The sequence below is a fragment of the Lepisosteus platostomus genome, chromosome 7 (genome assembly GCF_059453375.1).
Source record: "Lepisosteus platostomus isolate fLepPlt1 chromosome 7, fLepPlt1.hap1, whole genome shotgun sequence".
Classification (NCBI taxonomy): Eukaryota; Metazoa; Chordata; class Actinopteri; order Semionotiformes; family Lepisosteidae; genus Lepisosteus; species Lepisosteus platostomus.
Window position 1 is genome coordinate 4,954,903 of NC_142617.1, and position 27,465 is coordinate 4,982,367.

A 27,465-nucleotide genomic window follows, 5' to 3' on the forward strand; every position below is an offset into this window, starting at 1 on the left:
AAAAAACATATCATGTGACAAAAAGACCTAAGCACAGCGATATAATTTGCTAACAACACGAGCATGTTCGATTTGAACCCCATTGACAGAAACTTATCGTGGCATAAAAGTGAAATACCACAGGTTGAATTTGAAACTGCTAAACTGGAAACGCGTTAAATGAGAGACCGAGGCAAAGATGCAATTTCGGAAAAAAATTGTAACCGAATCCCGTAATTCGCCTGCCATGCAGCAATTTTCTCTGTAAATCTAAACTGGCCTTCAGTTGGCTTCTTCAATGCATATTAATAATACAAAATCCCACGGGAGATAACTATTACCTTCTGTTCGTGATAGAGCTTATTATTGCATTACTAAGACGTTCAAAGCAAAGGTCAAAGGGCAACTATTTTAACACACTGAGAATCAATGAGGTCAGTGCATTTCTGTTTAGATGATGGGATTTTCATGTTCTTTCGTGAACTGGAAAACTGCATTCGGGAAAGAGAACACTATAAACTTTAAATTAATCTTAATCTTAATACGGTGCCGTATTTGTGCCTCGATTATGGTTCGAATACCAAAACGTGCGCAAAGTGTTGTGGACATGTGGCCTTTGAAAGCAGATGTCGGGCCAACACCCCGAGGCTCAAGGGGGGTTCTACAGCGAAAGAACCCGATATTTTAGAAATATATGTGTAGAAACCTGAATACTTTGACATGTATCTCCTAATGACATCCTTTCTTGGAAGCGATCTTCGATGTTGCGTAAAACGTTGTAAATCATGATAACAGAACGACCTGTTTTTGCGCGGAGCAGCGTGCAGGCTCGAGAAGAAGCCCCAGACAAAGCATTTCTCGGATACCTCTTCAGATGGGGAACTCCATGCCTCTTTCACATCACAGCACCCGATCGATAAAGCAGGTCTTAGTACTACGGTTGAATTGCATTAGATTCGCGAAAAGAGCCTAGTGACGTTGTGGAGAAACGCCGGGCTTGGGAAGGAAATTAAAGCCTGTGTTTTGGCATAGTTCAGCAACAAAACTGCTTTTCCGGAGGTCTTTCTTCAACTCAAGACGTGTCATTCATGTCGACAAAATCCACGTCATTTTATATGGCATTAATTCAGTTGGGATGGTTATTGTATTTGACAGGATGGAGAAAAATATCGGAAACCCACAGAGGCGCCCGTGAGGAATCCAGCCAGCGTGCATCGCCGTGGAGGCTGAAACAATTCTCAACTATTCGTGACAATATACAGTAGATCACTACTGTGCTCGGTGCATGAACCCTAGATATGGCAAAAAAAACAACAACAAACTCACCACATACACTAACGAACGAGTTTAACCAAAATAAATTATCGCCAACATGCGCACAAAACGTAATAATTGTGTATGCCCTTTCGATATCAGTTGTCTGGGGCGTCATAAAACAGTTTGAGATTTTATTTCCAGAAGATTAGTTTTAAAAGCGGTCTTGAGAAAACACTAAAGCATTCATTATGCATTCAAATAAAAAGGGGAATGTTTAAGTTTTTTAAAAGATGTTCACTTTCCGATACTTTTTTTTTTTACGCAGTATGTTCGATGGCCTTTAATTTTTTTTTTAATCTTATTTTCGCCTTTGAGTCAGCGGCTTCCTCAGCGCCCAGCCCCCGCGGTTAAACACGACCCAGCCGGATCCTCTGCAGACGTGTTTCTCGCTGGACACCCTCAAACCACCCATCTAGCGCCGGTGCGATGCTCGGTCGTGGGGAGAGATGGCTACAAGCCCCCCCCTTCCGAGCATCTGCCACCACCACTTCAATTATTATTCTTTTAAAGTCATTCATTCATCCCCTCTGCGCATATTGCTGGCGATACATTATTCTTAATGTCTGGCAGCTCTTCGCCTTTCTCTGGCGACTGAGTCATATATTCTCAAATACGACATTCATTGCTGGGGATGGATCACGCTTTACAGTCCAAGCATATTTATTGCGCCTATTCGCAGGCTATTATATACAGTGCGTGCGTCTTTATACGGCCTAGTCTTTTTCCAGTTGCATAAATACAGGACTTGTGGAGCATCATCTTTTAATTCGCAGCCTCTCTCTTTCTCTCTCTCCCTCCCTGGGTTCACTCGCCTATCTTTAGTGGTCCAATCAGGAAATGTCTTATCCCGTCTCCTCATCTCAGCCATCAGGAGGTGGCTAATGGAGCACACGAGAAAGGGGGGGGAAACTAAATTCGCGCCTATCCACCTCCCGAGCGCATCTTTCAGGCTGTGGTGTTCTGCGTAAGGCACTCGTCGGGGCTTCCGCGGGGCCAGTGAATCAGCAGACGGCGCCTGCTCCCGCCAGCGTCGCCGGCGAGGAAGAGCGCACGGCCGGAGCGCTGTCATTTCGGCGCTGGAAGTGAACCGTTTGTTGTTCCCTCTCCAAGACGGAGCCGAGCCCCCCCCCCCGACGCACGCCTTCGAGCAACACGGTGCCGCAAGCCGGGCGGCGCAGACGTGGGGAGAAGTCTGCTGCAACCCGGCGCTCGCCTTCGCCTCGCATAGTTTTTACTGAATGGGATCCGGAGAAGGAGAGGGGTGTTTATTGGCGTTCTCAAAGATCTGCTGTGTGTGTGTGTCGGGCACAGATGAAAGAAACTTCTCTGCATAACGGCGAAGACTCCGGCATCCTCTCCGAAAACTGTAATGGATCGGAAAATGGGGTGATGTTCTCACAGGCGGACGGGATGTACCTGTGTGGGAACAGGTTCGTACCGTGCGGGTCTGGCCAAGTGGGAGTGAATCCGGCTCAACTGCAGACGCCACGATTTGTGTAGCAATGCACAAACGTGAAAAAAAGGCTGAATCCTTGTTCTAAGGCAGCGTGCTACCGAAAACAGCCGTTTCTACACACAGCTTCACATGGGGAAATTATGAAAAATATATAGAACAAATGAAATACACTAAGTTGTATTTATGCATCGATCCTTCCAAAGCAGGGGAGCACATGTTACATGCAATTTAATATAAGAAAACAGCAGCAATGCATTAACCGTGCCTGTAACAGCTTTGTTCAATTTGGGTTTTTTTTTAGAATTGAAGGCATAATGAGCAGTTTGGAAATGCGTTTGATAGGTACTAGATTACGAGTTGAGAACAGCAATGAATGAGCCAGGATTTACCTTGTGTCACAGAAGTACCGTGTCTACTGACATGCTCGAGTCTGTTTCAGATATGACATAGCAAATCTGCAGCAACATGACCGCTCGCAATCACATCTGTTTTCAACTTAAGGAGACATTCGATGACAGTGTTGCGAAGCGCTATTTGTCTCACAACTGTTGGTTCATGCTTACAGGCTAAGAACATTTTCTAATATTAGCCGTACATTCGTTAAGCATTTCGTTATTGTTTGGCCACATAGAGTGCACGCACTTCAAACCAGGACACTTTGCAGTATTTTATGAATCGCTTCCCCCAGATTCGAGCATTTTCTGGTACGTAGCAAAAGCCTTTTCTCCCCCCCCCCAGAAAATAACTGCCACGAGTCTCCAGCCACCTGGCTGAGTAACCCCCCTTCAGCTTCAGTAAAATCAAAAACCCCTTCGCTTAAAAATACAACCGACAGCGGAACAAGACACGCTTTAAAGAAGTACGTGTGCAGGAGAAAAAGAAACAAAGCGCCCTTTTATATTTTTTCTGTATGTTTTTTAAAATGCGTGACACTCCACGCTGTTGTGATTTTTTATATATATATATTCGGGTGACCCTTTATTGTACATATGCAGAGAAGCGGCATCGGAGCTAGGATCCTGAGCAAGTTGAAGCTGCCGACCGAGGCAAACTTGTATCAATTCAATTTCGTTCTCCAAGCCGACGAGCCTTTTGTCTTATTTTTCAATTAGAGAGTATTTCCCTATGGTCGTGCCCCTCGATGGTTATACCCTGGCGCTGGGAGAGGCTCGGATCCTGCAGATTCTTCCTCGCCTTCCCGGGCTCTCTGTACTCTTAGGATGTTGCGGCAGGTTTTGCACGAAGGACTGAGGACGTCTTTCTCCAAGCTCGGCCACTTCGTCGCCAACCACCCGGTGTTCTTCGCCTCCGCTCCCGTCCTCATCTCCATCCTGCTGGGGTCTAGTTTCAGCCATTATCGGGTCGAGGAGAACGTGGAGTACCTGTTGGCTCCCAAGCACAGCTTGGCTAAAATCGAGGGCAACTTAGTGGATAGCTTATTCCCCGTCAACAGATCGAAACACACGCTGTATTCGGACTTGCAGACCCCCGGCAGGTACGGCAGGGTCATCGTCACCTCCTCCGCCAGAGGAAGCATCTTGGATCAGCACCACGTTGACCTCATTTTAAAGGTACGAATAACAGACTGAGGGGGGGGGGGGTGGTTGTGTGAGAGGGTGGGTGAGGCGGGCGAGCTGCTAATTCGACTTTTATACGGCGACAGCAGCAGACCGAGCAGTGTCTTGGCATGTCGTGCACCGGCTAGGCACGCCACAGCCTGACACCTGTGTCAGTCGGCACAGCAGACGCCTCGGGAGTGACGGTGTGCCAGCGCTCTGCAAGGTGCTGGGTGTGCCCTCTCTGGAACAGCAGGCCGGTTCGGCATTCGTCTGAAACACCTCTGTGTGGCAATTCACGGGCTGTCACCTTGTCAACAGCAGCGTCCGGGGAGGAGGAAGGGTTATCACACGGAATTATAAGATGTCTTTTTTAAAAAAAGGCCTAATTATGCAATTTAATTGACCCGAGCAATTTATTTTAATTGACTTTTCAGCGCACCAGCTACACGTCTTTTTTTTTAACCGTCAGGCACAACAATGCGGTGATAATGAACAGGTGAGGCAGACACAAAAATGTGTCACAGGCTTGCTGCCGCCACCCCCGTCACCCCGAGAACATAATCTGTACGTCTCTCTTCTGCGTAGACAAAATTGATCAAAAAACTGTTGCTGAACGGATGCTTTAAGTGATTAAAAGCAGTTAAGAAAATCAAATATGGGCAGAAGAAAAACGTGGTGGTTTCCAGTTTGCTTAGCGCCTTAGGGCAACTTTTGGAATGTAATATTTGCGATTGTGGCGGACACACGCGACCACGAGAGTTCAGCCTTTATTAATGTTGTTGTTTTAGTGCTTTTAGTGACAAACTCTGAAGCCCAAAGAAAGTTCTGCACAGAAAAGTACTTTTCTAGAGCCATGGAGAAATCGTTTACAGATCAAGGATTACAGAAGCAAAAGCTCTGACCGTCCAACATGTTTCCCACTGTTGCAATGACCATACCAAGGCGAAAGTAGATAACTGGCTTTGTGTAGTCACACTGTGGCCTGAATCCACAGTTTTAGCTGACAGATCGATGTGTCCAGATTTCTGTTGTGTGGGCAGGTCTTATTGCCCTAAGGATACAAGAGCTGCAAAAAGGAACCGATTCAAATGTGGATGATTAAATGAATACTTCAAATGCCACGAAGTTAGTAAACAGTGGTGTACCACAAGGATCCAGTTTCGTCCCACTGCTCTTCTTGATCCATATCAGGGTTTAAATTCTGGTAGACCTCAAGCACGAGTTAAATCCGCAGCTGAGACAAAAGTAGAGAGAATGGCAAACAGAGAAGTATTTGAAGGGGTACAGTACAGAGCAAAAAATGTGGGATTTAAATCGGAGGAGTTTATGCACTAGTGAAACCTCACACGGAATACCATATTTAGCTTTTGTCATGATGCCACAAAAAGCATATATTAGGCCAAGAAAGGGTTTGATGAAGAGCAACAAAAATGTTTCATGGTCTCAGTGGCATTTTATGCAAATATAGGTTAAGGGGGGTAAATCTCTTTTGTCTGGAACAAAGGAGATGGAGAGGATATTTGATTATTTGATCTGAAATCGTATTATAAGATCCTACGAAGTTAAACAGGGTCAGGGCAGCTGGAGACTAAGAGGTCATGAAGTAAGGATGCGGAACATGTCTTTACACAAAGAGCTGTAGGTGTCTGGAACAGGCTGCTCACCCAGGTGGTGGCTCCTTCAAGAAATCTCTGGCTAAAAGTTTGAACTCATTTAGTTGCTAATCTTCCAAAAGAGCAAGGAGAACCTTCCTGTTGTTTACAGCCTTTTTAATGTTCATATGACCATGGTTAAAATGCAGTGAGTCTGCTGTCCCAGCAGTTTCACTTTCCATCTAGTGTGCTTTGATGCAGTATTCCCGGGGAGTGATGTCATTTTTAATTTATGTTGTGAACACACTGTAACTGCAGGGCCTCAGATAAAGTGGTATCATTATTTTAAGTAGTTTTTAATTATCCATCTCTTTGGCGATTTCCACTTAGGCCAGTTAATTCTAATAGGTCCGTGGAGCATTTCCAAGCAGGAATTTGGAATTTAATTTCAGCGTTTTGTGTTGTTGGCACAGCTCATGTGTATTTCAGAACGTCTTGAGCGACAGGTCCTGCCATTATTTATCCGACACTTTGATTCAAAGCGATTTACATTTGTGCCCGTTGATAACTGCTGAAGATTTTACAGGTAGAGAAAGGTACTTTGCTCTAGGGTAAAACAACACCATGCTGCCTGGGATTCAAGCCCGCATCTTTTGGGCTGTCAGGCCACAGCCCTAACCACTCCTCTACGCTGCTGCCTGACACGAGTCCTCTGTGCACGCAGAATGACCCAGATGCAGGAAGTGGTACATGTGCTAAAAAACAGCTCCTAGACTTAAACCTCATTTTAAGGCTTTGATGCTGCAGCACATCACAGAAAAAGGACATTATGGAATCCATGTCAATCTGAAACATAATGGATTCCATTTCAATCTGAAGGCTCTCCTTTTCTGCCCATGACACTGCTGTCATCTAGCATGCACTATTGGATTTCATGTGAAATGCACTTTCATTTGTGAACCACCAGGCCCTTTCCATGTCTCCTGCTCTTTCTAGAGTTCAGGCCTATTATGCCACTGAATTCCTACAGCTTTTCAGGACAGAATATATTGCACTTTGTAATAGAGCAGATTTCTGCTGCTGCAGAGCAACATTTGCATTAAGCCTGTTCAGAGGAGTCTTCCATTGTTTTGGATTACCGAAAATACGTAAAACTGTGGAGGGGGTGAAGGTGGAATTCGAAAGGAGGCTTTTCTGAGCAGGACTTTATTGTGCGTTTGTGTAATACGCAGAACTGCTCTTTGGTTGAAAAATGTAAAATAAGCCCAGTAATGGCTGACAAGGAAGAATATAAAGTTCATGTCTCCTTAAGTTAAGATTTCATCACTAGGAACGTATTATGATGATGTATTAACAGAGGATTAGGATAATTTATATCCGTCCATTTCCAGTAACTGCTGAGTCCAATATGTGGTAGTGAGCTGGACTCTAACCCAGTAGACGCTGCATAATTCAGCGTACATTGTGGACAGGACACCAATCCATTGCAGAGGATAATAGATTATGCATCTTATATACCATATATGATTTACAAGACTGGTGCACAAAGGCCCAGCTGAGGCTGACAGTCCCCTCAGTCATTCTAAATTCAGGATCTGACAGCAGCTAATATGAAGCCAGTATTTTAGCACAGGGTCACACCCCAGTGCATCCTTTACCCCTACTGTTAATATCTGTCTGCAGCTGTTGAAGCTGCACTATTTGAAATATGTGATGCCTGAGGGACAGTTACATCCAGGTCTTACTTTTCCAGGTCTCTTAAAGAGTTTAGGCCATTTTATCTAATACATGTCACAGTGGCCAGTGCTGCTGGCAGATTACATGGCCTACTTTACTTCTGTCGGTTCACCCAGGGTTTCACAAACATCATATTCATTTATTTATTCTCTGCCTTTTCTAAGACCTGGGAGAGCAAAACGAATTTTCCTGTTTTTGATAACCTCTGTCTCTAACTTTATCTGCAGATGCTAATACATTTTCTCGTCAATGACGCCAGAGAGCTCAGATAAGAGATGAGGCATGAGTGGGGCGCCTTTAACAAAAGTTTAGATTGCCTTTAGAAGCCCGGCTGGCCTTGCAAATTTGTGCTTGTATCTATCTGCATAAATCCTAAAACAGAAAAACACATCTGTGCACTGCCGTACTCAGTGTCATTGAGGTGCTGACCAATGAAAGGAATCCAGATTAAAACAGAAAGTCTGTGTGGGCCAGTATGTGCTTCTCCAGAGTACTGGCTTTCTCATTCATAAAGTAAAATGCATAGCTGACAAACTTTGTTTCATCAGACATTTCTACATGAATGCCCACAGAGACCTTTTGCTTTCACATATCTAAATTATTTTCCCTGCTTTCATTTCCTGCATGTCATAATCAATCAATTGATTGATTTGACTAATGATTAGATAATTGAGCCTCCCCTCTTGCAAAAAAAAAATAATTAAATATCCCGTGCAGTATCCTCTGCTCGTCAGTGGGTATCACAGAGCCACTGACACATAATGGCTGATGCCAGCATGGTCTCAGGTGGTCAGGACCTGGGCAGAGAGCACTGTGGGAAGGAGAGACGCCTCCACCTTCAGCTGAGTGCTTTCCCATTCAGTGGTGCAGCCAGGACTTTGGGGTGGCAGAGGGGTGGCAGGGGCACCTACTGGGGTGGCATTTTTAAATGATATGATTTGCCTTCTTAAATAGGAAGCACTGCTGAAAGGTGTACAGCTGTTCTTCTCCACACCTGTTACACTGGTGACCCCTGTTTGACACTACATCTGCAGCGATTCGCCAGACATTCCCCGACACTGACCACTTACATAACTGATTACACGTACGCTTTTAAAAAAACACTCAAGCTGCGTCGGGATTGTTTCCCACGCTTACGTTTTCTTTCGTTGGTAAATTTAAGACAAAATGGGATTTTTGTTAGCGCCCAGAATGGGGTGGTAGCTGGGGCAGACAACGCCACTCCGTGCCCCTCTCTGGCTACGCCGCTGTTCACATTACAGATGTTACTGGGCATTACAGATGCCTGCAGGCTTGATAAGAGGTATGAAATACACCACTGAGTTGAAAGCTGAGATCCAGCACAAACGCAGCAGTGTCTGGCATCTTGGCAGATTGCACCGGGTCAGGCCTGACGCTCCTGCACAGGTTTCTGGGAGTGTGTTCAGGAAGGCTGCTGTGAGAGGGGTTGTGTGCCTTTTTCGAACCCAAGTGCTGCCGTTTCCATTGCCGCCCTCTCCTGTGCCCTTTCCCGTTCCAGCTGCACGGCCTGGTGACCAAGATCCAGGTTCACATGAACGGCTTCAACTACACTTTCGCCCACATGTGCATCCTGGACGACAACAAGAGCTGCATCGTGGACGACATCCTGCGCGTGCTGGAGGAGCTGCGGGCCGCGCGCTTCGCCAACCGCACCGGGGGCGCCGTCCGCTACCCCATCACCTACCTGAGGGACGGCCGCGAGGTCTACATCGGCCACCAGCTCGGCGGGGTCCAGTCGCCGGGCAAAGTTCAGGTGAAGCACGCCGAGGCCGTGCAGCTCACCTACTACCTGCAGGCCGTCAACTCCCTGAACGACGTGGTGGCGGCCAAGTGGGAGACGAAGTTCTGCGAGACAGTGGAGAGGTTCCAGCAAGCCAACGGCGAGCTGAAGATGTACCCCTTCACCTCCTCGTCGCTCCAGGGGGACTTCCAAAAGACCAGCAAGGTGTCGGAGCGCCCCCTCATCACCAGCCTGGCGCTGTGCGTGGCGCTGGCTGTGCTCTTCTGCTCCATGCGGGACTGCGTGCGCACCAAGCCCTGGCTGGGCCTCCTGGCTGTGGTCACCATGAGCCTGGCCATGCTGACCTCAGCGGGCATCATCAACCTGACCGGGGGCAAGTACAACTCCACCTTCCTGGGGATCCCTTTCATCGTACTGGGTGAGTGTCTGCGCGGCTCGTGACGCCCCTGCAGCGACCCCCGCGGGGCTGCAGGAGGGGGCCTTAGACTCCGTTTCGCTCAGTCTTGTGTTTTCAGAAGTGCAGAGTGACGTCGTTCGAGGTCGCAACACATCACCCGGGATTTAAATGTGTTGACCGTGTTTAACAAGGGTTTAGGCTGGGGGCCAGAGGACGAGGAGGCTGGGACCCCCCGCCAGAGAGAGGAGTGACCAAGGGGCAGCTGCAGAGGGGGGGAGATGGGGTGGAGGAGGAGTGCAAAAAGAACGAGAGAAGGGGATTACTGCCCGTACAGTATTTAAAGTTTTTTTATGTGAGGAAATGACGTCAGGAAAGCTTAGGAGTAAGAATAGTTGAGGTGGCTGCTGTTATCCCTCGCGCTCTTTCGTTGTAAGGTCCATCAGAAACTTGGGGCACACTTTTCTTCTTGTCAGTCAGGTCAGGGGGGCAGTCGAATTCTGCAGATTGTAGTTGCAAATGATGATTGGCCTTTAAGGCCCGCCATGATTAATCCCCCCTGGTTTTTTAAATGTATAGATCACATGGTTGTTGTAGTCAGACTAGTGCAGCCTCAGTGTGAGGAGTGTGGGCTTTTCCATTAGACACTGACTCATACCAGATGTAAAGCACACTTGGAGATCAAAAATATTTTCATACAAGTAGTTGCTCTGCCATCTGAAATGCTAATTTTGTTCATTTCGCAGTGGAAAAGCACCCCGGATCTGCTGTTATTTTACTGTAAATTACAAATTGAAGGGCTGGAAATTTAGGGGCTGGAAAGTATTAAACTATCAGATTGGGCACAGAGCCAAAATGCAATAATTGCCCGTAAGAACATATTCTCATTTCAGCTGCACATAAAGGAAGAGCTAACCCTTGGCCCTAATTAAAGGCCTGGAGACACTGAACACCCGTAATTTCATCAGGATTTTTCAGTGTTTTTTAAAAAAGCACTGTACTGTAATTACAGTATTAGAATGGTCTAGCAGTACAATGGCTCTTATCTCCTTGCACAATGAGCGCTTTATTTAAAAATTAATTCCATTACCAAGACATTAGTCTTCAAATGGGTTTGCATTATAGTATACAAATTGTGATACCAAAGATAAGGATGCCTGTAGAAATCTAATTACTTAGATTAATAGTTTGAATAGAGGCTTTTAAAAATGACAAGAACCGTAGAAAAGCATTGGTTTTGCACATTTTAAAAACATATTCTTTGCACATGGCCTTATGCAGAAGTCACTCAGGAGACTGATATGTATACTACATGACAGCAAGCAGTGTACGAAAAACTGGCACCATCCAACTCTTCTTGCAAAGCTCTGTACAGGCTGTTTCGTGACCATTGGTTTTTATTAAAGGGGGCCTGAAACACTATTTTTACATTTTGGGAAAGAATGTGGAGAATCGGCATGGTTGAGTGCATTTCGAACTGCAATGGAAGTACAAAGTACACAGGAACTTGCAAAGCCTCAAATTGACATCACAAAAAAAAGATTACATTTCCAGGAATGCACAGCACCATATCGCTGACCTTCTCTGCAAATCTGAATGAGGCAACAAAACCTCTGGTGACTTGAAATGGCCCTGTGGCGTTCTGAGCAAACAGGCTTGTGAATATGTCTCAGTCATCCGATAGAGATATTGCTCTCGACTCCGGGAAAGTTTTGCCAAGGACTAGTTAACTCTGCATGCAGATCACGTTGGAACATTTCTGTGGTGAAATGTCCGCTGCACAACCTGTACTTATTCACTAGTACATCGCATTATATTACTCATTACAGTGACTAGTGATCAGGAAGGGCCGCCTCGTGGCCCAATTCTCGTGAACTCCCGCGGGACCAATAATTTGCGACAACATGGCGACCATACGGTACTTTCACAAAGTTAACGACTTTCAGAATTTGTCAAATTTTGTGATAACGTCATTTAATTTATTTGGGTGCCGAGACTGAATAACCGGTCTGAGAAAGTGGGACTACAGCTCCCCTTTAAAAAAGGGTAGGGATTCTGGTTGATAACTTGGCTGCCATTCTGCACCAGCAGGACCAGAAATACAATTTACACCTGATCTCAGCAGAAACAAAACCCAGTGAAGATGACCGAAAGTATTTCGTTATGTGATGAGAGCAGTCTCGTGTTCTGCCTTGTGCAATGAGCTAGCCTTGTGCTCCCATACAAAAAAATCACACATGACTCCCCAAACACACAACACAGCTTCTTTGCAGAGCTTGACACCTTGTCGAGCTCTGAGTGGCTATAAACTGCCTGTGCTTCACAACTTGAAGCAAAATGAAACTGCTTCATAAAACAAAGCCTGGCATAAAAATTCTCATGCAAATGGATTGCGGAAGCAAGTGTTATGGGACTGGTTTATTTAGAAGAAGGAATTTGCCTGGAACGAAAGATGTACAGGTAGTTGAAGTTTTTATTAAAAGACAGATCCGATAAAACATAATCATCCCTTTTTTCTATTTTAGTATAAGATACTGTATATGGGTGAGGATGCTATGTTAAAATCACATTACTAATATCTCATTAATGATAGTGTGTACAGTTTTGATCACCTTTTTACAAAACATATTGCCGCTCTGGAATCAGACCAGAAAAGAGTAACCAGATACATTCCTCTAGCTAAAGAAGTGTCCTGCTCTGACAAGCTAATAGAACTAAATCTTTTAGTCTTAAATGGAAAAGACTACGAGGGGACCTGTCACACAAACTCAAAATCTTCAGTGGCATCAACAAAGACAACACAATGGACCTCCTGAGAATGAACACTGAAACATGAGTCACAGGACACAAGTGGACACTATGCGTAAATGTAATTAAAACTGAAAACAGGAGACATTTCTTTACACAAAAGGTGGTGGGAGTATGGAACAAGACAAGTTGTTTGCGGAAGATATCCTTTCAGGAAAAGGATGAATGAGATCCGTGAATCAAATACAGTAACTGAAATGGGCTAGATTGGCTAAGTGGTCTACATTCATCTGTAACCTTTCTTCTAATCACTTCCCCATGATCACTAAGTCTGATATATATCTGAACTTGGGTTTTCACCACAAGAAAGAGAGCAAGAATGGAAATAAGGAAACCTATATTGTGTTTGACGGCAGCATTTTATTAGTGAGTTAATGAGCATTTTTAATGTTAAGTACTTCCAGGTTTTAAACCATCGTTAATGGCTCATTATCTCCTAAATTACAAACATATAAATCTGGACGCCTTTTAAACCCTGAATATGTGACATGTTGCACAGTACAGACTCAAATCACAGAATTAATCTGTGGTGGTTTAACCATGCCTTTTGTTCTAGTGTTTTGTTGTGTAGTTATTACTTATGAATTCTAAATACTAGCTTTTAAGCATCATTAATTCATGAAATAGCATTTTTAATGGCACTGTTAAATAATGTCCTACGTTTAAATCTGTTATGTTCCCTTAAATGTAATGCATGTCTCAACTGGCTCTTGCTTCCAGATAAGATAAGCATGTTTTAAGTGCTGTTGAAGTGCTTTGCCACACAGATCAAATGTAAATTGTTCCTTGGAATTGCTTTTTTTTCACACTGTTCTCTATTGTATGCAGATAAACCAATAAAGCTCCCATTGTATAGCAGTTTGAACCATTTCAGTTGTTTCAAACAACAGGCCTTTCTACAGATTGTACTGATAAGGCAGAGATGCATGCAGCTCCTATAATTAGGAGTTCATGTATTTATTTATGCTTAACAGGCTTGAAATATCCAGCACCTGGATAATGAATCTTCAGCCTGCTAAAACTGAAAAGGACACATTTTCGGTGAAGATGGAGTCTTATTTATAGGTGCTTGAGAGTCTTCAAAATATAAAGCGTTTTAAATGTGTGTACAATGTAGAATGTCACAAAAGTAGTATTCTATACATCACTTCAACAGAATGAAAAAAGACCTCCTACTTACATGATTTTTTTTTTCAGTCAATCTGGATTGTGGCTTGGAATTGCAATATTGCTACTGCTACAAAGTTCCCAACTTTTGCCCCAGGCACAATGATGCATGTTGGATAAAATCCTAGTAATCAAACGCATCAAGGCTGTAAGAAGCACATATGTGTTTTTTACCATGTAACAGCAAAAATACTACGTAAATTAGTACTTGTTCAGTGCCTGGTGTGAGACAATAATTTGCCATACTTTATAAAAAAAATGTCATAACCCATTTCAGCATGCAATAAACAGTGGTCAGGTTGTTCTAAAGAAACATCTATGTCCAGGGGCTTGCTGGGTCAGTGTCAGAATGTAATATTTCACGTCAGATCACTTTAGATGAGCTAGAATAAAAGCCATTTTTGCTTTTATTGTTTATGCTACTAAACTGATGTGTGTTTATGTCTAATATAAGCCAAGACACAAGATTGAAAAGTGAACTGCCAAGGTAATTTTTGTTCAGATTTTTAAGTCCCTTGTCATATCCTTTTCTTTATTTAACCTCTTAACTCTAAGATTTACACATCTAGTTTTTTCCTTGTCTTTCTAAATTTACTAATTAGGTTATTAGCCTTCCAAAGCAGCCGCAGGTCTAGGTATTGAATGCTAAGCAGTGCGTCATGGTTGTCTAATTGGTGAATTTGAAGACCATTGCCAAGGGCAGAGTCTTCTGCAGGCAGCCTTGGTGTGAATAGTCACAGGAGTATTTCATCTTTTCCCCTTTGTGTCTCGGGCTCTCTTTCTGCCTTCCGTGACTTCTCCAGGTCAGCCTCTAAGCATTATTGTTTTTGACAGAAACTGCAGGCGACATCCCAGCTGGCTCCTAGACAACCAAAACTGACAGTAGAGCGAACTGTGAGAATGCGATGGGTAACTCATTCCTTAGGGGCAGCACGGTGGTGCATTGGTCAGGATTGCAGCCTGGGGCCCTGGATTCAATTCCAGATCTGGTGCGCTACATGCGTGGAGTTTGCATGTTCTCCCCGTGTTTGTGTGGGCTTCCTCGCACAGTCCAAAGACATACTGGCAGGTTAACTGGTTTCGGAGAAATTTGGCTCTGGGGGTGAGTGTGTTTGTGTCCGTGTGTCTGCCCAGAGATGGACTGACATCCTGCCCAGGATGCAGCCTGCCTTGTGTCCTTTGCTCGGCTCGGATAGGCTCCAGTTCCTCTGAGAACCTGAACTGGAAGAGGCGGAGACAAAGCACGCGGATGGGTGCCCCGGCCTGCACTGTTGCAGTGCGTGGTCTGATCCACCAGCCTGGACAAGTATTCTGTGTCTGTGCACATTCACCACACAGAGGAGACGCCGGAATACCGGTTAGGGAGATAGCTAACTGCAAGTTTTTGGGAGTCAAAGGTGTTTAATCACCCACAGAGAGGGGTGCTAAACATGTTTATCCTTAAAGTTTGATTCAAACGTTGCATTAAAAAGAGTCACCGCTGCTACGGTTCACCCCTGTGACAGACTCACACCCCGCTGTTGGGAGAGCTACATACTCTCAGGTCCGCCTGATGCGACAGAGAGCCCAGTCAGCCCTGGTCTGATGGGTCTGTTCGCTCAGGTACGAGCTAAAACAACTTCAACTCCAGCCAGATAAACCAGTGACCTCCGCTTCAGACATACAGGGCAAAACAGTAGGTGGATGAGGGCGCAGTATTAGTATTTGAGGAAACACACAGAGCTGTCAGCAGATGTCATGAAAAGAAGTGAGCGGGAGAGAAATGTGCTTGTGTGAAAACTGAAGCCATTTCTTTTGGTAAGCTGTTAATTTACTGTGGCACGTCTCGAGGTCTTATTGTACGCGTGTCCCTGTGTCCACTGAGATTCATTTAAAAGGCTGCAGTAAAAAGGCACTTTCTGAAAGGCCTCTTTCGGGGAGGATGTGGGACTGGGCCACTCAGCGCAGGCCGTCTCCTCGACTTGTGCGTTCCCTGCAGACGAGCCAGGAGAGATCCCCCTAGCAGCGCTTCCATCTACTTCAGAGCCATGGGGCGAAGTGTATGTGACATTACTTATTTAGCCTCATGTTCAATTTATCTACAAGCAAGCGCATTCTGAGCCTGGTTTTCTTTCGGGCAAAAGAACAGCACAGCTAATTTCCTCCTGCAGGAGAGAGGAAAAATCTGGTTTACTGTCCATGAACTGCAAGATTCTCGCATAGTTCAAAAAGATGATAACCACCCTTGTATTAAAAATGTAGGTCTTTTACATAATCTCTGAAAGATTAATCCTCTAGTCAGTGTTGCATCTAGCCTGAAACTGCTTAATGAGCCATTCAGCTGCCCTGCCTTACAATTCTTCATTCAAGCCAGCTTGTATTTCTTTGATTGTGCAGAAGGATGTGGATTCTAGATGTACTGTAGAAATTCAAAAGCAGACCTGCTCTCTTGGGTACAGATTTTTTATAGTCTTTGTTTTTGTATGTTCAAGCTTTCTGATTAAACTGCTATCATTTTTTGTCCTATATTTTTGAACAGGAGAATTACAGAGCGTGCATTCACTTAATTTTTTTTTTTGCATTGGACAAAAGAGTAAAACCCTTGAGAACCCAAGAAAGTTACAAAGGAGGGTGGCTTGCTGTTTTTTCTTTGCTGCTAATTTATCTTAGAGTATCTTCCAGAAAGACTCATTCAATTATTTAAATGTTTTGGCCTCATCAAGTTGAACCCATTGAGACGAGTGTGTTTTTTGATAGTCAGCTCCACCATCTTCAGGTGACGGGACTAATTTAAACAGAGGATGGTATTCTCAGAGTGCTCACTGCCTCTGAATTCATCGGCATTCTCTTCCCAGAAAAAAGAAAATATAGATGAGTTGAAAGATGAAAAGAGCATTGACAAAGTAAGAGGATAGCACTTGCAAACGGACAAACAGGCTTTTAATTATTATTTTTAATTTGGCTAATGTTTCCTTCTTATGTACTTACAGTGTGGGAGTGGTAAATACCTTATGGTCCGTCTTTTCTGACCTAAGACATCATCTCAGGATGATATTATTCCAGGGAACCTTCTACATTTTCAAACACCTACACTTGTACATCTCTTGCTGGCTGGGACTTGTTACCACAGTGAGACTGTCCTGCATACTGCATCCTGAACTACTTGCTCACAAGATGTGATAGCTGAAGGGAAACAATTTGGCAGTTTTTATGGCTCTATCAAACTACATAAAAAACTGTCCCTTTATCTTTCCTGACTTCCAAGGCGTTAATTTGGAACAAACAAAAACAGCTGAAACCCGTGACTCATCAGGCTGTATTTTCAGATACTAGTACATCTTTATTGGCTTTTTCAGTGAGCAGTGACCTACAAACACAGGGGCTCACCAGTCCCTGTAATTATGATATAAGGTGCCCTGCAGCATTCTCTGTACAGACACAGACTTGGTGAGCTATAACAGTTCATTTCATTTCTCCTTGCATTGCCTTCAGGCATGCATCTCCTGTCCTTCCTCCTTAGCGTAAACGCAAGTTATGTTTTCCACAGTTTCATTTAACTTTAAAGGCGCTGCACAGAATGAGAATCGGGTGAGGGTCCTGAAAATTAGATAGCCCCGCCCCACCCCCCACAATACCCGACTGTCACGTTCAGTCAGCTGAGGCCTATCACGCCACACGTGTGCACACATGCAGTAGTGGCTCAGAGAGAGAGGGAACGTAGCAAATAAACATGGAGAGGAGAATAAAAGACAGAGTAGGTAAGAAGAGACAGGGAGCAGGGAGGAAATGGGCATGGAGCCGGTGAGAATGACTGTCCAAACCCAGGGAGAACAGGAAGAGAGGTGTGAAAAGCCGAAATCTGCAAATGAATAGAGAGGATTAGAAGGAGATGAGCCTGTCGTTGAGAGAAGGGGAGAAAGTGTGATCCAAGTTTAAGGATAACTGTGGCTTTGGATGTCTTTCTGCAAGAGGAGTTCTGAAAGCCCTCTGTGAGGACGCAGATGGAGAGATCAGAATGGTCGTGTCCGTTAGAGCTGAAGAAGGGAGAGATCTTTGATCCTCACAGCTCTTACATGTTCCCTGTAATGGTCTGCTGTCTTCTTCCTGTCTCACCAATGGAGATACAGTAGCTGGGAATTTTCTGCGAGAGATACAGTAAATGAGGTTACTGGAAATACAAGATGTCATCTGGGTGATATGGAATTGTCCAGGGGGGCCTTGAATGTACATTGTATTGGATATATTAAAGGTTATAAATGACCACCTATTTATAAAGGCGAATGCTGATCTGACAGTGGGCATCCAAACGTTGCAGGACGGGGCTGAGGTTTTCCTTTTGTCCTCATTTGCCCTTCCGACGGAGAGGGGAATCCGCGGCTGCGACCGGTAATCGCGCCTCTTCTGCCCCTTCTTCTTCTAGGTCACGGCCTGTGCGGGACCTTCGAGATGCTGTCGTCGTGGCGGCGGACGCGGGAGGACCAGCACGTGAAGGAGCGGGCGGCCGCGGTGTTCGCCGACTGCATGCTGCCCTTCACCGCCAGCACGGCGATGTACATGGTGACCTTCGGCATCGGCGCCAGCCCCTTCACCAACATCGAGGCCGTGCGGGTCTTCTGCCGCAACACCTGCATCTCCGTCTTCTTCAACTACCTCTATATACTCACCTTCTACGGCTCCAACCTGGTGTTTACTGGCTACCTGGAGAACAACTACCAGCACAACATTTTTTGCAAAAAGGTGCCAAAGCCAGAGCTGCTGCAGCAGAAGCCAGCCTGGTACAGATTCCTCATGTACACCCAGTATAACGAGGAGGGGGCCGAGTCTGCGGACATGAACGCCTACGAGGGCCACCTGCTGGTCTCCTTCATGAAGCGCTACTACTGCGACTGGATCACCAACACCTACGTCAAGCCCTTCGTGGTCCTCTTTTACCTGGTGTATATCTCGTTTGCCTTAATGGGCTACCTGCAGGTCAGCGAGGGTTCCGACCTCAGCAACGTGGTCGCCACGGAGACGAGCACCATCGCCTACACCACGGCGCAACAGAAGTACTTCAGCAACTACAGCCCCGTCATCGGCTTCTACATATACGAGTCCATTGAGTACTGGAACGCCAGCGTGCAGGAGGACGTCTTGGAGTACACCAAGGGCTTCGTGAGGATCTCCTGGTTCGAGAGCTACCTGAACTACCTGCGCAAGCTCAACATGACCACAGGCCTGCCCAAGAGGAACTTCACGGAGCTGCTCCGGAACGCCTTCCTCAAGCTGCCGCAGTTCTGCCACTTCTCCGACGACATCATCTTCGCCAGGCGGGCGGGCGGGGAGGTGGACGTGGTGGCCTCGCGCATGTTCCTGGTGGCCAAGACAACGGAGAACAAGCGGGAGGAGATGTACATCCTCCTGGACACGCTGCGCAAGCTCTCGCTCACCTCCAAGGTCAAGTTCATCATCTTCAACCCGTCCTTCGTCTACATGGACCGCTACGCCTCCTCTCTGGGGGCCCCGCTGAAGAACTCCTGCATCAGTGCCCTCTTCCTCCTCTTCTTCTCCGCCTTCCTGGTGGCTGATTCCCTCATCAACATCTGGGTCACCCTCGTGGTGGTGTCCGTAGAGTTTGGGGTCATCGGGTTCATAACCCTGTGGAAGGTGGAGCTGGACTGCATCTCAATGCTCTGCCTGATATACGGACTGAACTACACCATAGACAGCTGTGCCCCGCTCATCTCCACCTTTGTGCTGGGTAGGGACTTCACCAGGACTAAGTGGGTGAAGATCACCCTGGAGCGCCATGGGGTCTCCATGCTGCAGAGCTACCTGTGCTACACTGCCAGCCTCCTTCCCCTGGCAGCAGTGCCTTCCAACCTGACCCGCACACTGTTCAGGTGCCTGTTTCTCACTGCCTTCATCTCTTTCTTTCACTGCCTGGCCATCCTGCCCATCATGCTCACCTTCCTGCCTCCCTCCAAGAAGAAGAGGAAAGAGAAGAAGCCGGCCGAGAACCGGGAGGAGATCGAGTGCGTTGAAATAGTGGACAGCACGCGGGTGGTGGACCAGATCACCACGGTCTGAGGATGCGGGGGCAGCATGAGACAGAGAGACAGAGAGCGCATGGAAGCTTTAAGGGTGAGCGGGAGCAGAAATCATCGGATGTTCTGTGGTGTGGGCTCCCCAAGCATGGAGTAGCAAGACCACTCTGTGGTGCAGCAGTAACAGTAATTTATTATGTTGAAGTCAGCAGTCATTGAGAATCTGATAGCCCACTGTTCTGGTTGATAAAGTCACAGCAAATGGCAGTGGAAAACCAGCACAGTTATCAATGCAGATTGCCCTAATTACTAGCCTGTCAAGGTTGATTAATAGGTCAACCGCCATTGGCTACTTACTTGAGACTTTATGAGCGGACTACAGTCAGGATGAGGTGTTCTGACTATTATTTTGGATGTTCTAGGGACGTTGGCGTGGTGGTTTCCCAAGGACTCATGCAGATTTGAATTAAAACACCCCTCAACATGAGCTAAAATGTCTCAACCCTAAACAAGATCCTACAGCAGCTGTAGTTAATTACAAAGCATGGGTGTCCGCAGGTCATTTGAAATGAGTGAGCAAGTGCTTCACTAGGCCAGGAGGGCAGTTTATTCAAGTGCAAGCGCTTATTAGGATCAGAGATGCTCCCAGCTGGTGGCCGATAACAAGTGGTTTCACATTGTAATGAGAGCAGCGTCAGTGCAGTAGACTTCTAACTGACATCTGCTGACAGCTCTGTGTGTTTCCTCAAATACTAGTACTGTGTTTTCAAGAGCTGGCCTCACTCTTCAATTTTTAGGACATTCTTGGAAAGCATAGTTTGTATTTTTTTTGTCCTGTCAGTGTTTATTTTATAAAAGAATTTCTTATTAAATACTTCACCAATTTTCAGAACTTAAATGAAAGTTTTAACATAGGTTAAAGAATATGATGCTCAAAGTCTTTGCAGGTCTACAATGTGAGTAACTAAAGAGTGATATGTGCTGTACAATATCACCATTTTAAAAATATTTTATTCCTGATGTAGTCTAATTTTCTTGTTGAACACAGTTGAAACACTAATTGATGTGCCATAAATTAAACATTTATTTAATTAATCTGAACTGATAGGCCCCAGAAAAAAAAATGTATAATTAAAACTGTCGTTTGTTATCTCTAAAATCTTTAAAATCTTTCTCCCACTTTCTACCAGAAGTGGAGGATGAAATGGACAGATATGCAGTTGAATAAGAGCATTCCATAGTTTTCATTTGTTTTTGCAAAACCCTAATTTCAGTTAAATCTCAGTTTGATCATTATATGGTTCTGGAAATAATGACAAAGTCCAGTAATGTCATTTGTGGAAAGAATCACTATAGACATCTCGGTTTTTACTCCGAAAGACCCTCATCCTGAGTTACAGCTGTGGGGCCAAATGGATAAGGAAGCTGGACCCCTAAACCAGGGGTTTCTGCTTTGGTGATAGAGCTGGGGGCTGTCAGAGGAGTCCTGGGATATAGTGGCCCAGAGATTGAATTGATGCTGCGGAGCTGGTGATGAATGGAAGTGGGGCTTGTCTTCCTGTCATTAAGAAGTCAAATGCAGTTTGGGAATATTTTTTTCACCAGAGGTACTGTGTGAGTTGGGTTAGGGTTAGTTGGAATACAGAGAATGAAGGCTATGTTCTTTTTACTTTTCTTCTGTTGTTGCGATTAACATCTCTAACGCTGTTGTTCTTTTGCCCAGCTGAGCTCTGAAATAAACAAATCTGAGAATGCCAGTGCCAGGTAATTAACTTGCCTTCAGTTAGATTGCATGAAAAAGGGATTCAGGAATGTTTTTTTTCCCGTTAAAAGAATTAAAGTGCTTGCAAATAAACCACCAGGGATAGAAGCTTGTTAATATTCACGAGACAAACAATTATTGGTGAGATGAAGTGTTCAGTGTTAGTCCAGCTATTCAGTTGTGAATCATACTACTGAAGCGAAGACACAATTTTAGGAGGTTTAGGAGGTTTTTAACCACTTTCACATGGTCATTTTCGGGGAAACGAATGCAAACAACTCATGCTTAAAACAACCTTATGGACTGACCTCCCTGTAGCACAGACAAGTTAGTTTTTATTTAATCAATTTACTCTATAGGGTTCTATAGATTGCAGGCGCTCTGAGTGCTGTGAATTCATGGAGCAAACAGAGATAAAGCACCGGTAGACTGAAGCCTGTGGCCAAATAGTGTGAGTCAAGACAGAGCTCTTTAACATTTGGCATTTTAAAAAGCGTATTTTCACACCTAAGATATAATGCACGGCTTATAAATATTCCATTTTCTCAAGGCTTTACTGGTGAGAAAATATGCACGACCATGTGGAGGATGCATTATCAAAATACAATGGAAATTCATGTCTTTTAAATAAACTCACGAGGAATATTGAAAAAGGTTAAACCCCTAGGATTATAAAGGACTTTTTTTCTATCCCAATTTTTTAGATATTCTGAATGTGTGGCAGAAATTAATATGAATTAATCATTAATATGAATGTTTTCTTTTAATGTCCTTCAGGAGGGTCAGATGCACGACAAATGCCCTAAATTCACATAATGGACGTCAGTGGCTTCGAAATTATATTCTTAATATTTTAACCTCTATGAACAGAGTCATGCAATTGAAATTGCAGGAAGGGACTCTGCTGTGCATCCTGAGGATCAATACCTAGTCGTGTCTAGGAGAGAGATTTTCAAATAGTCCTGCTAAATAAGACAATGGTTTTGGAATCGGAGATGAGACATCATTAGAATGTTGATTGAGGCGGAGAGAAATGTATAGCTCGGCTAATTATTCTCCTGGTGCAAAGTAGCCTCAACATGCTGTAATGCTGTAAACAAGCTGGAGCTTTGCTTTTTGAAGCTGGTGTCAGTGAAGAAAATGGAGGGCAGGACAAGAGCTGGTTTACTCCAAGGGAACTACGAAGGGCTTAATATCACTTTCTAAACAGTCGGAGTTTTCCCCCCTAATGTTTAATCTTTAAAGGCATTTACAATTTGATCCTCCGCCGATATGACAGAGGCGCAGGTTCCTCACAAAAGATTGAGCAATCACAGAGATTTGATTAGCTGACCGAAGACGTGCCTGAAACGCTGTTTTGGCTATTTCATTCCTGATCAGGTCCCCTCTCTGGGTGTCTGCTGCTGAGCAGAAGAACTGAGATGATGATATTTTTCGTCAGGGGACTGTTATCTGGCCAGAGCTCAAAGGAAATGAAATGTTTCTCCATTTCCTTTACCTCCTTTGAAGCCAAGAGCTGGTTTACATTTTAGATATTTGTTTAAGTGCACAATTGCAAGTCTTTGCAAGGTTAAATAGCTGTGAATAATTCAGCAATTAACTGGAATGCTTTGCAAGGCTGAGCAGATGAGAATACTTCAGCAGTCAGACAAATCTGGCCTATCTGTGCTTTTGGTAACAAAAAAAGAAAAGGCAGAAAATACTTCCATATATTAGTAATTGCATTTGGGTGGGGTTAAGATTCTCTTTCATAGAGAAATTCTGGTAGGCTATAATAAGCTGTTGAACACTCCAAACATCCATGAACTGTCTAGACACTACTACCATTAGTAGTTAATTGAAAAGGACCACCTCCTGCCAAGTAGAATTACCTTTTTCAGAGAAACCAAAACATGGATTTCAGCAGACAGTAGAATCTCTTCTGATGGTCAGTAAAGATGCACACTACGGTGCAATTAATGACAGAGATCTTTAGATTCGGTCCTAATTTGAGGTCAACACACAGAGCTGAATTTTTATATATTGAGTCAAGGGGAGTTTTCAGGGTAATGAAAAAGTAAAACAATAAATGATCCTGTGCTTTTTATTTGTACTGGTTGTCACCAACCATAGCAACAAACCTTCATAAATTTTACAAAGAAAGAGGAACTGTTGGATCACTCTGCATACTGCTCCTTTTAGAGAAAGGAAGTAAGGACTGGAAATCGTGATGAAGGGGCATCATTCTTGTGTCTGACAAGTAGGAGTGAGTGTATTTGGAGGCGCTGTAAATGTTGCAGTCAGACTAGGTTTGCATATGATAAGAAAGTGTTTGGCTCATGACCCTCGTTTAGTTACTGGTGGCTAAGTGATGCAGCAAACAATGTGTGGCTGTTTCTTGAAGGAATTGTGTGAGTCAGATCTTTCAGCAGTATACAGTTATGTTTCTAATGGCATGCAGGGGAAACAGGATTCAATTCATTTAGCTTAGCAAAGTGGTACTCCTGGACCGCTATATCCTGCAGCCTTGAGATCAACATCTGTCAACATCACACAACCAGGGAAGCTTGAACAGAGGGCATATCGCATTAGATTCCACGTGGTTACATACATATGAGCAAATTAAACAGAGACAGAAAGGTGTATTTTGAAAATGGGGTCCCTTTTGTGGGATTCTCATGCTTTTCTGGTGTTTCCCTCAGGGCTGCCATAAGAACTGCTAGTGCTGGTCAACACTTTGAAAAGCTGCATTCGGATCAAATCACTGCAGCCTCCGTGCAGCGGTGCTTTTGTACAATCAGCACAGCGTGAGTGCAAAGCCCGTATCCTACATCTGTGCTCCCTGATGGCAAACGCATATCACAGCGACATCCGAGTTCAGCAGTTTCATTCCATGACGCCACGGCTTAAGTGTTTTTCCATGTCCCCCCCGAAAAAACATAAGACGCTTTTTGTTCGTAAAAGCAGGTCCTCGCTGTCGCTTCTTTCCTCTTTTTTTTTTTTTTAGAAGGAAAAGAGTAAAAAATAACAGTTAAGATCTCCGTGGCCAGCGTCTGCCTTCAAAGCAAATGACGAGAGCAATCTGGGTCGATTATCTGCTTGGAAGGAGGGCCGTTGCTCTGGGGAGCAGCTGGGGTTATCTTCTCAATGACTATTGGGCATCATTGTCAATGGCAGTATGTGCCTCAGGCTAACCACAGAGCAGAAGGAGCATAGCGAGGCCTGTCTCAGCCTCTAGAAGGATGCCTCACCTTTAGTGCTTGTTTCCAGGACCACTGGCACGGCTTCGTCAAGGACACCGTATGTCCCCGATAGCGGGCACCCCAGCATTCAGAATTCCTCCTTTTTATACACCGCATGTGCACAGAGCTCCCCTGGTTTCCAACAGGGCGAAGCGTTTCGAACAGGCCCTGTCGTAGTTCAAGCACAGCCTGCCCAGCATCTGTCGGAGGGGAGCGAGGAGCGCTGCTGACGAAAAAGCAGTCAAAGAGAAAGAAATAGAAAAGTATGAGGTGACCTTGTCACGCAGGAGCTGGGAGCATGAGGTGCCAGGTTGTGCTTGAAAGCTTTTACCCTCTTCCTGAATAATTTCATTTTTATAAATGAGCAGGAAGGTTCCTGCTTATTGTTCCCGGATAGCAGGAAACCCACTGGCCGCCATCTCATTTACTGACCTCTGCACTCGCCCATCCAAGCTTTGTATGAATTTCATATCTCGTCACGCAGCGTTATAAGAACTCAGGGCTCCAATTAGGCGGAATGGATAAGTGCATCTGAACAATCATCTCGAGAACAGACTACGTTCCAAATAAGGACAAGTGAAGAAGACACTAAAGTTGGGGAAAAAAAAAACACTATAAGCTCAAAATATGGTGACTTCTGACTTATATTCAGTGAAAATGAAAGATTTTGCCTGCAAAACATAAGAACTCTCTCAATTTTGTATCTATTTATACAGGTTTCTGAAAAATAAAACACGATGATTAAGAAACTGTTGTTTCTTTCTTTACGCAATTCTGTCGTGAGTGTTGTGTGCATCATCACATACAGTATATTGCAAACATGAGTTTGAATTACATACCATATATGCTCAGACATACAGTATGTATGTATGTGTGTGTCAGATATACTACAGTATTTGTAAGATTACAGGTATTAACGTTTTAACTCCAATTTTATTGATGTAGGCCAGTTATTTACAAAAATTAGCAGTTTCAGTAAATGAAGTGCAGAAGTCTTGCAGGTTTATTGTAGGGGAGGGTACCCATATTTCAGACTGAATAGAAGTTCTTTCAGACTAAGAATGGACCTATGGACTATTAGAATAATGAAAAGTACACGATTACAACACAATTACTCTCTGTATTTCTGCATACAACCGAGAGGATGTGAGCAAATGCAAAAGCAAAAAGCAAAAGCACGACTTTTAACTGATCAGAAAGGACAGTCCAGCCTCAGCACTACAGAGACACTCCGCTAATCCTCCCTGCTTCTGGATCAGCTCCGGATCCGAATGGCCCTGCAGCTGGGCGGGATTAGTCTTCCCGCGCCCCAGACAGTTGGAGCAGCTGCGTCCCTGCCGGATCCTGGCCAGCACGGAGGTCCAAACGATGGGGACGTCGCTCTCCCAGAGGAGGTGACGCCACAAGCGCCCGGCGCAGCCGGCTGTGGCTCTCTCAGCGGGCCGAGCGGAGTCCCGACAGATCCCAGACCGGCAAGGAAGCCCACACCTTTTGTGCTTGAGCTCTGGGCGCCTTGTAGCCCGGGCACTGCTTCCAGCCCCATTGTGATCGCTCAGGACACTGTCTTATCCCCCCTGCTCCACACTGCACACCTGCGCTCTTTCCTGCTGGGCTTAGCAGGAGCACCAGGAACGGGGAGCCCCTGGGAGACATCAGGGTAACCGCAGTTCCTACAGGGGCAAAACGGGTTGTCCCGACTCTCCTGTGGAATTCCCAGACACCACTCCCTTCCTGAAAGTGAAACGCCTTCGCCCTCCCCTTGGCAGTTTCACATGCCCCTCTTTCCAACAGCTGCGGGCGGAAATCACCCTCAAGATCACCCCAGACCGCACCGGCTGAATGAAATTCACGCCTTCTTTGAAGCAGTGTTGGCCGGCAGTGGTACACGCAGAAGGGGAGGTGTCGGAGAAAAGCTGAGGCTAAGAGGCTAAAGGTTTCGTTTCTGAGCTGAACAGGCCAAGCCCAGCTCCTTCGCTCACTGGCCTCTGCTGTCTGGCGCAGGCTCAGTACAGCCCCCAACCCAAGCAGCCCGAGCAGTCTTGCAGCCACAGCAGGGGCAGCAGTGCCAAGATGCCCTTGGAAGACTGCGGGCTGCTGGGTAAGAGCAGTTCCTACAGGGGCAGAAGCACAAGGTCGCTGACAGCGCTGGGGGCAGATGGCATAATTGCAGCTCTCCTCCGGAGTTCAATATGCTGCTCCTCTAGAAGCAGCGCACTGTAGGTGGGCTGCGAATCAATTATACAGCCGACTGATTGCCAGTGGAACTCGAAGGGAGTCAGCAACTCATGGCACCCTGCTTGTTAATAACCAGAGAATTAGAACATTATATTCACTTTCGGCTGAGAGCAGGCTGCACAGAGACAGGGGCCAGGAGACAGAGCACTTGAAGGGGAAAAGACAGCACAAGAAAAATAAATGAGAACTGGTGCCTCTTTTCAGGATTGCAATTGTGTTAATGCTCAATTCCCTTCTTTATTCAAAGGCGTAAAGTGTGTAGGACAGTTCTGCACACAATCTATCACTGCACTCGAAAATGCTTTGAACCACATGAGGGCATCTATGGGTGATACAGAAGAAAGTACAGAATAATAATATATTCATGTACTGTAACCAAAGCTACAAGGTGTTTGCTAAATTATGTTAAGAAAAGACATCTCAAATGAATAATTATGATTACTAATAGTAGTATTACTAATGCCACCAAAT

General features: G+C 45.1%; 1 protein-coding gene across 1 annotated transcript; it reads left to right on the top strand.

Annotated features, from left to right (window-relative positions):
* Positions 1-2,093: 2,093 nt before the first annotated feature.
* ptchd1 (patched domain containing 1) lies at positions 2,094-25,508 on the top strand. The gene is made up of 4 exons (XM_088638730.1): positions 2,094-2,726; positions 3,865-4,323; positions 9,160-9,820; positions 18,171-25,508. Exons 2-4 carry the CDS (start codon positions 3,973-3,975, stop codon positions 19,817-19,819), a joined length of 2,661 nt encoding a protein of 886 aa, XP_088494856.1. The 5' UTR covers positions 2,094-2,726; positions 3,865-3,972; the 3' UTR covers positions 19,820-25,508.
* Positions 25,509-27,465: the final 1,957 nt, after the last annotated feature.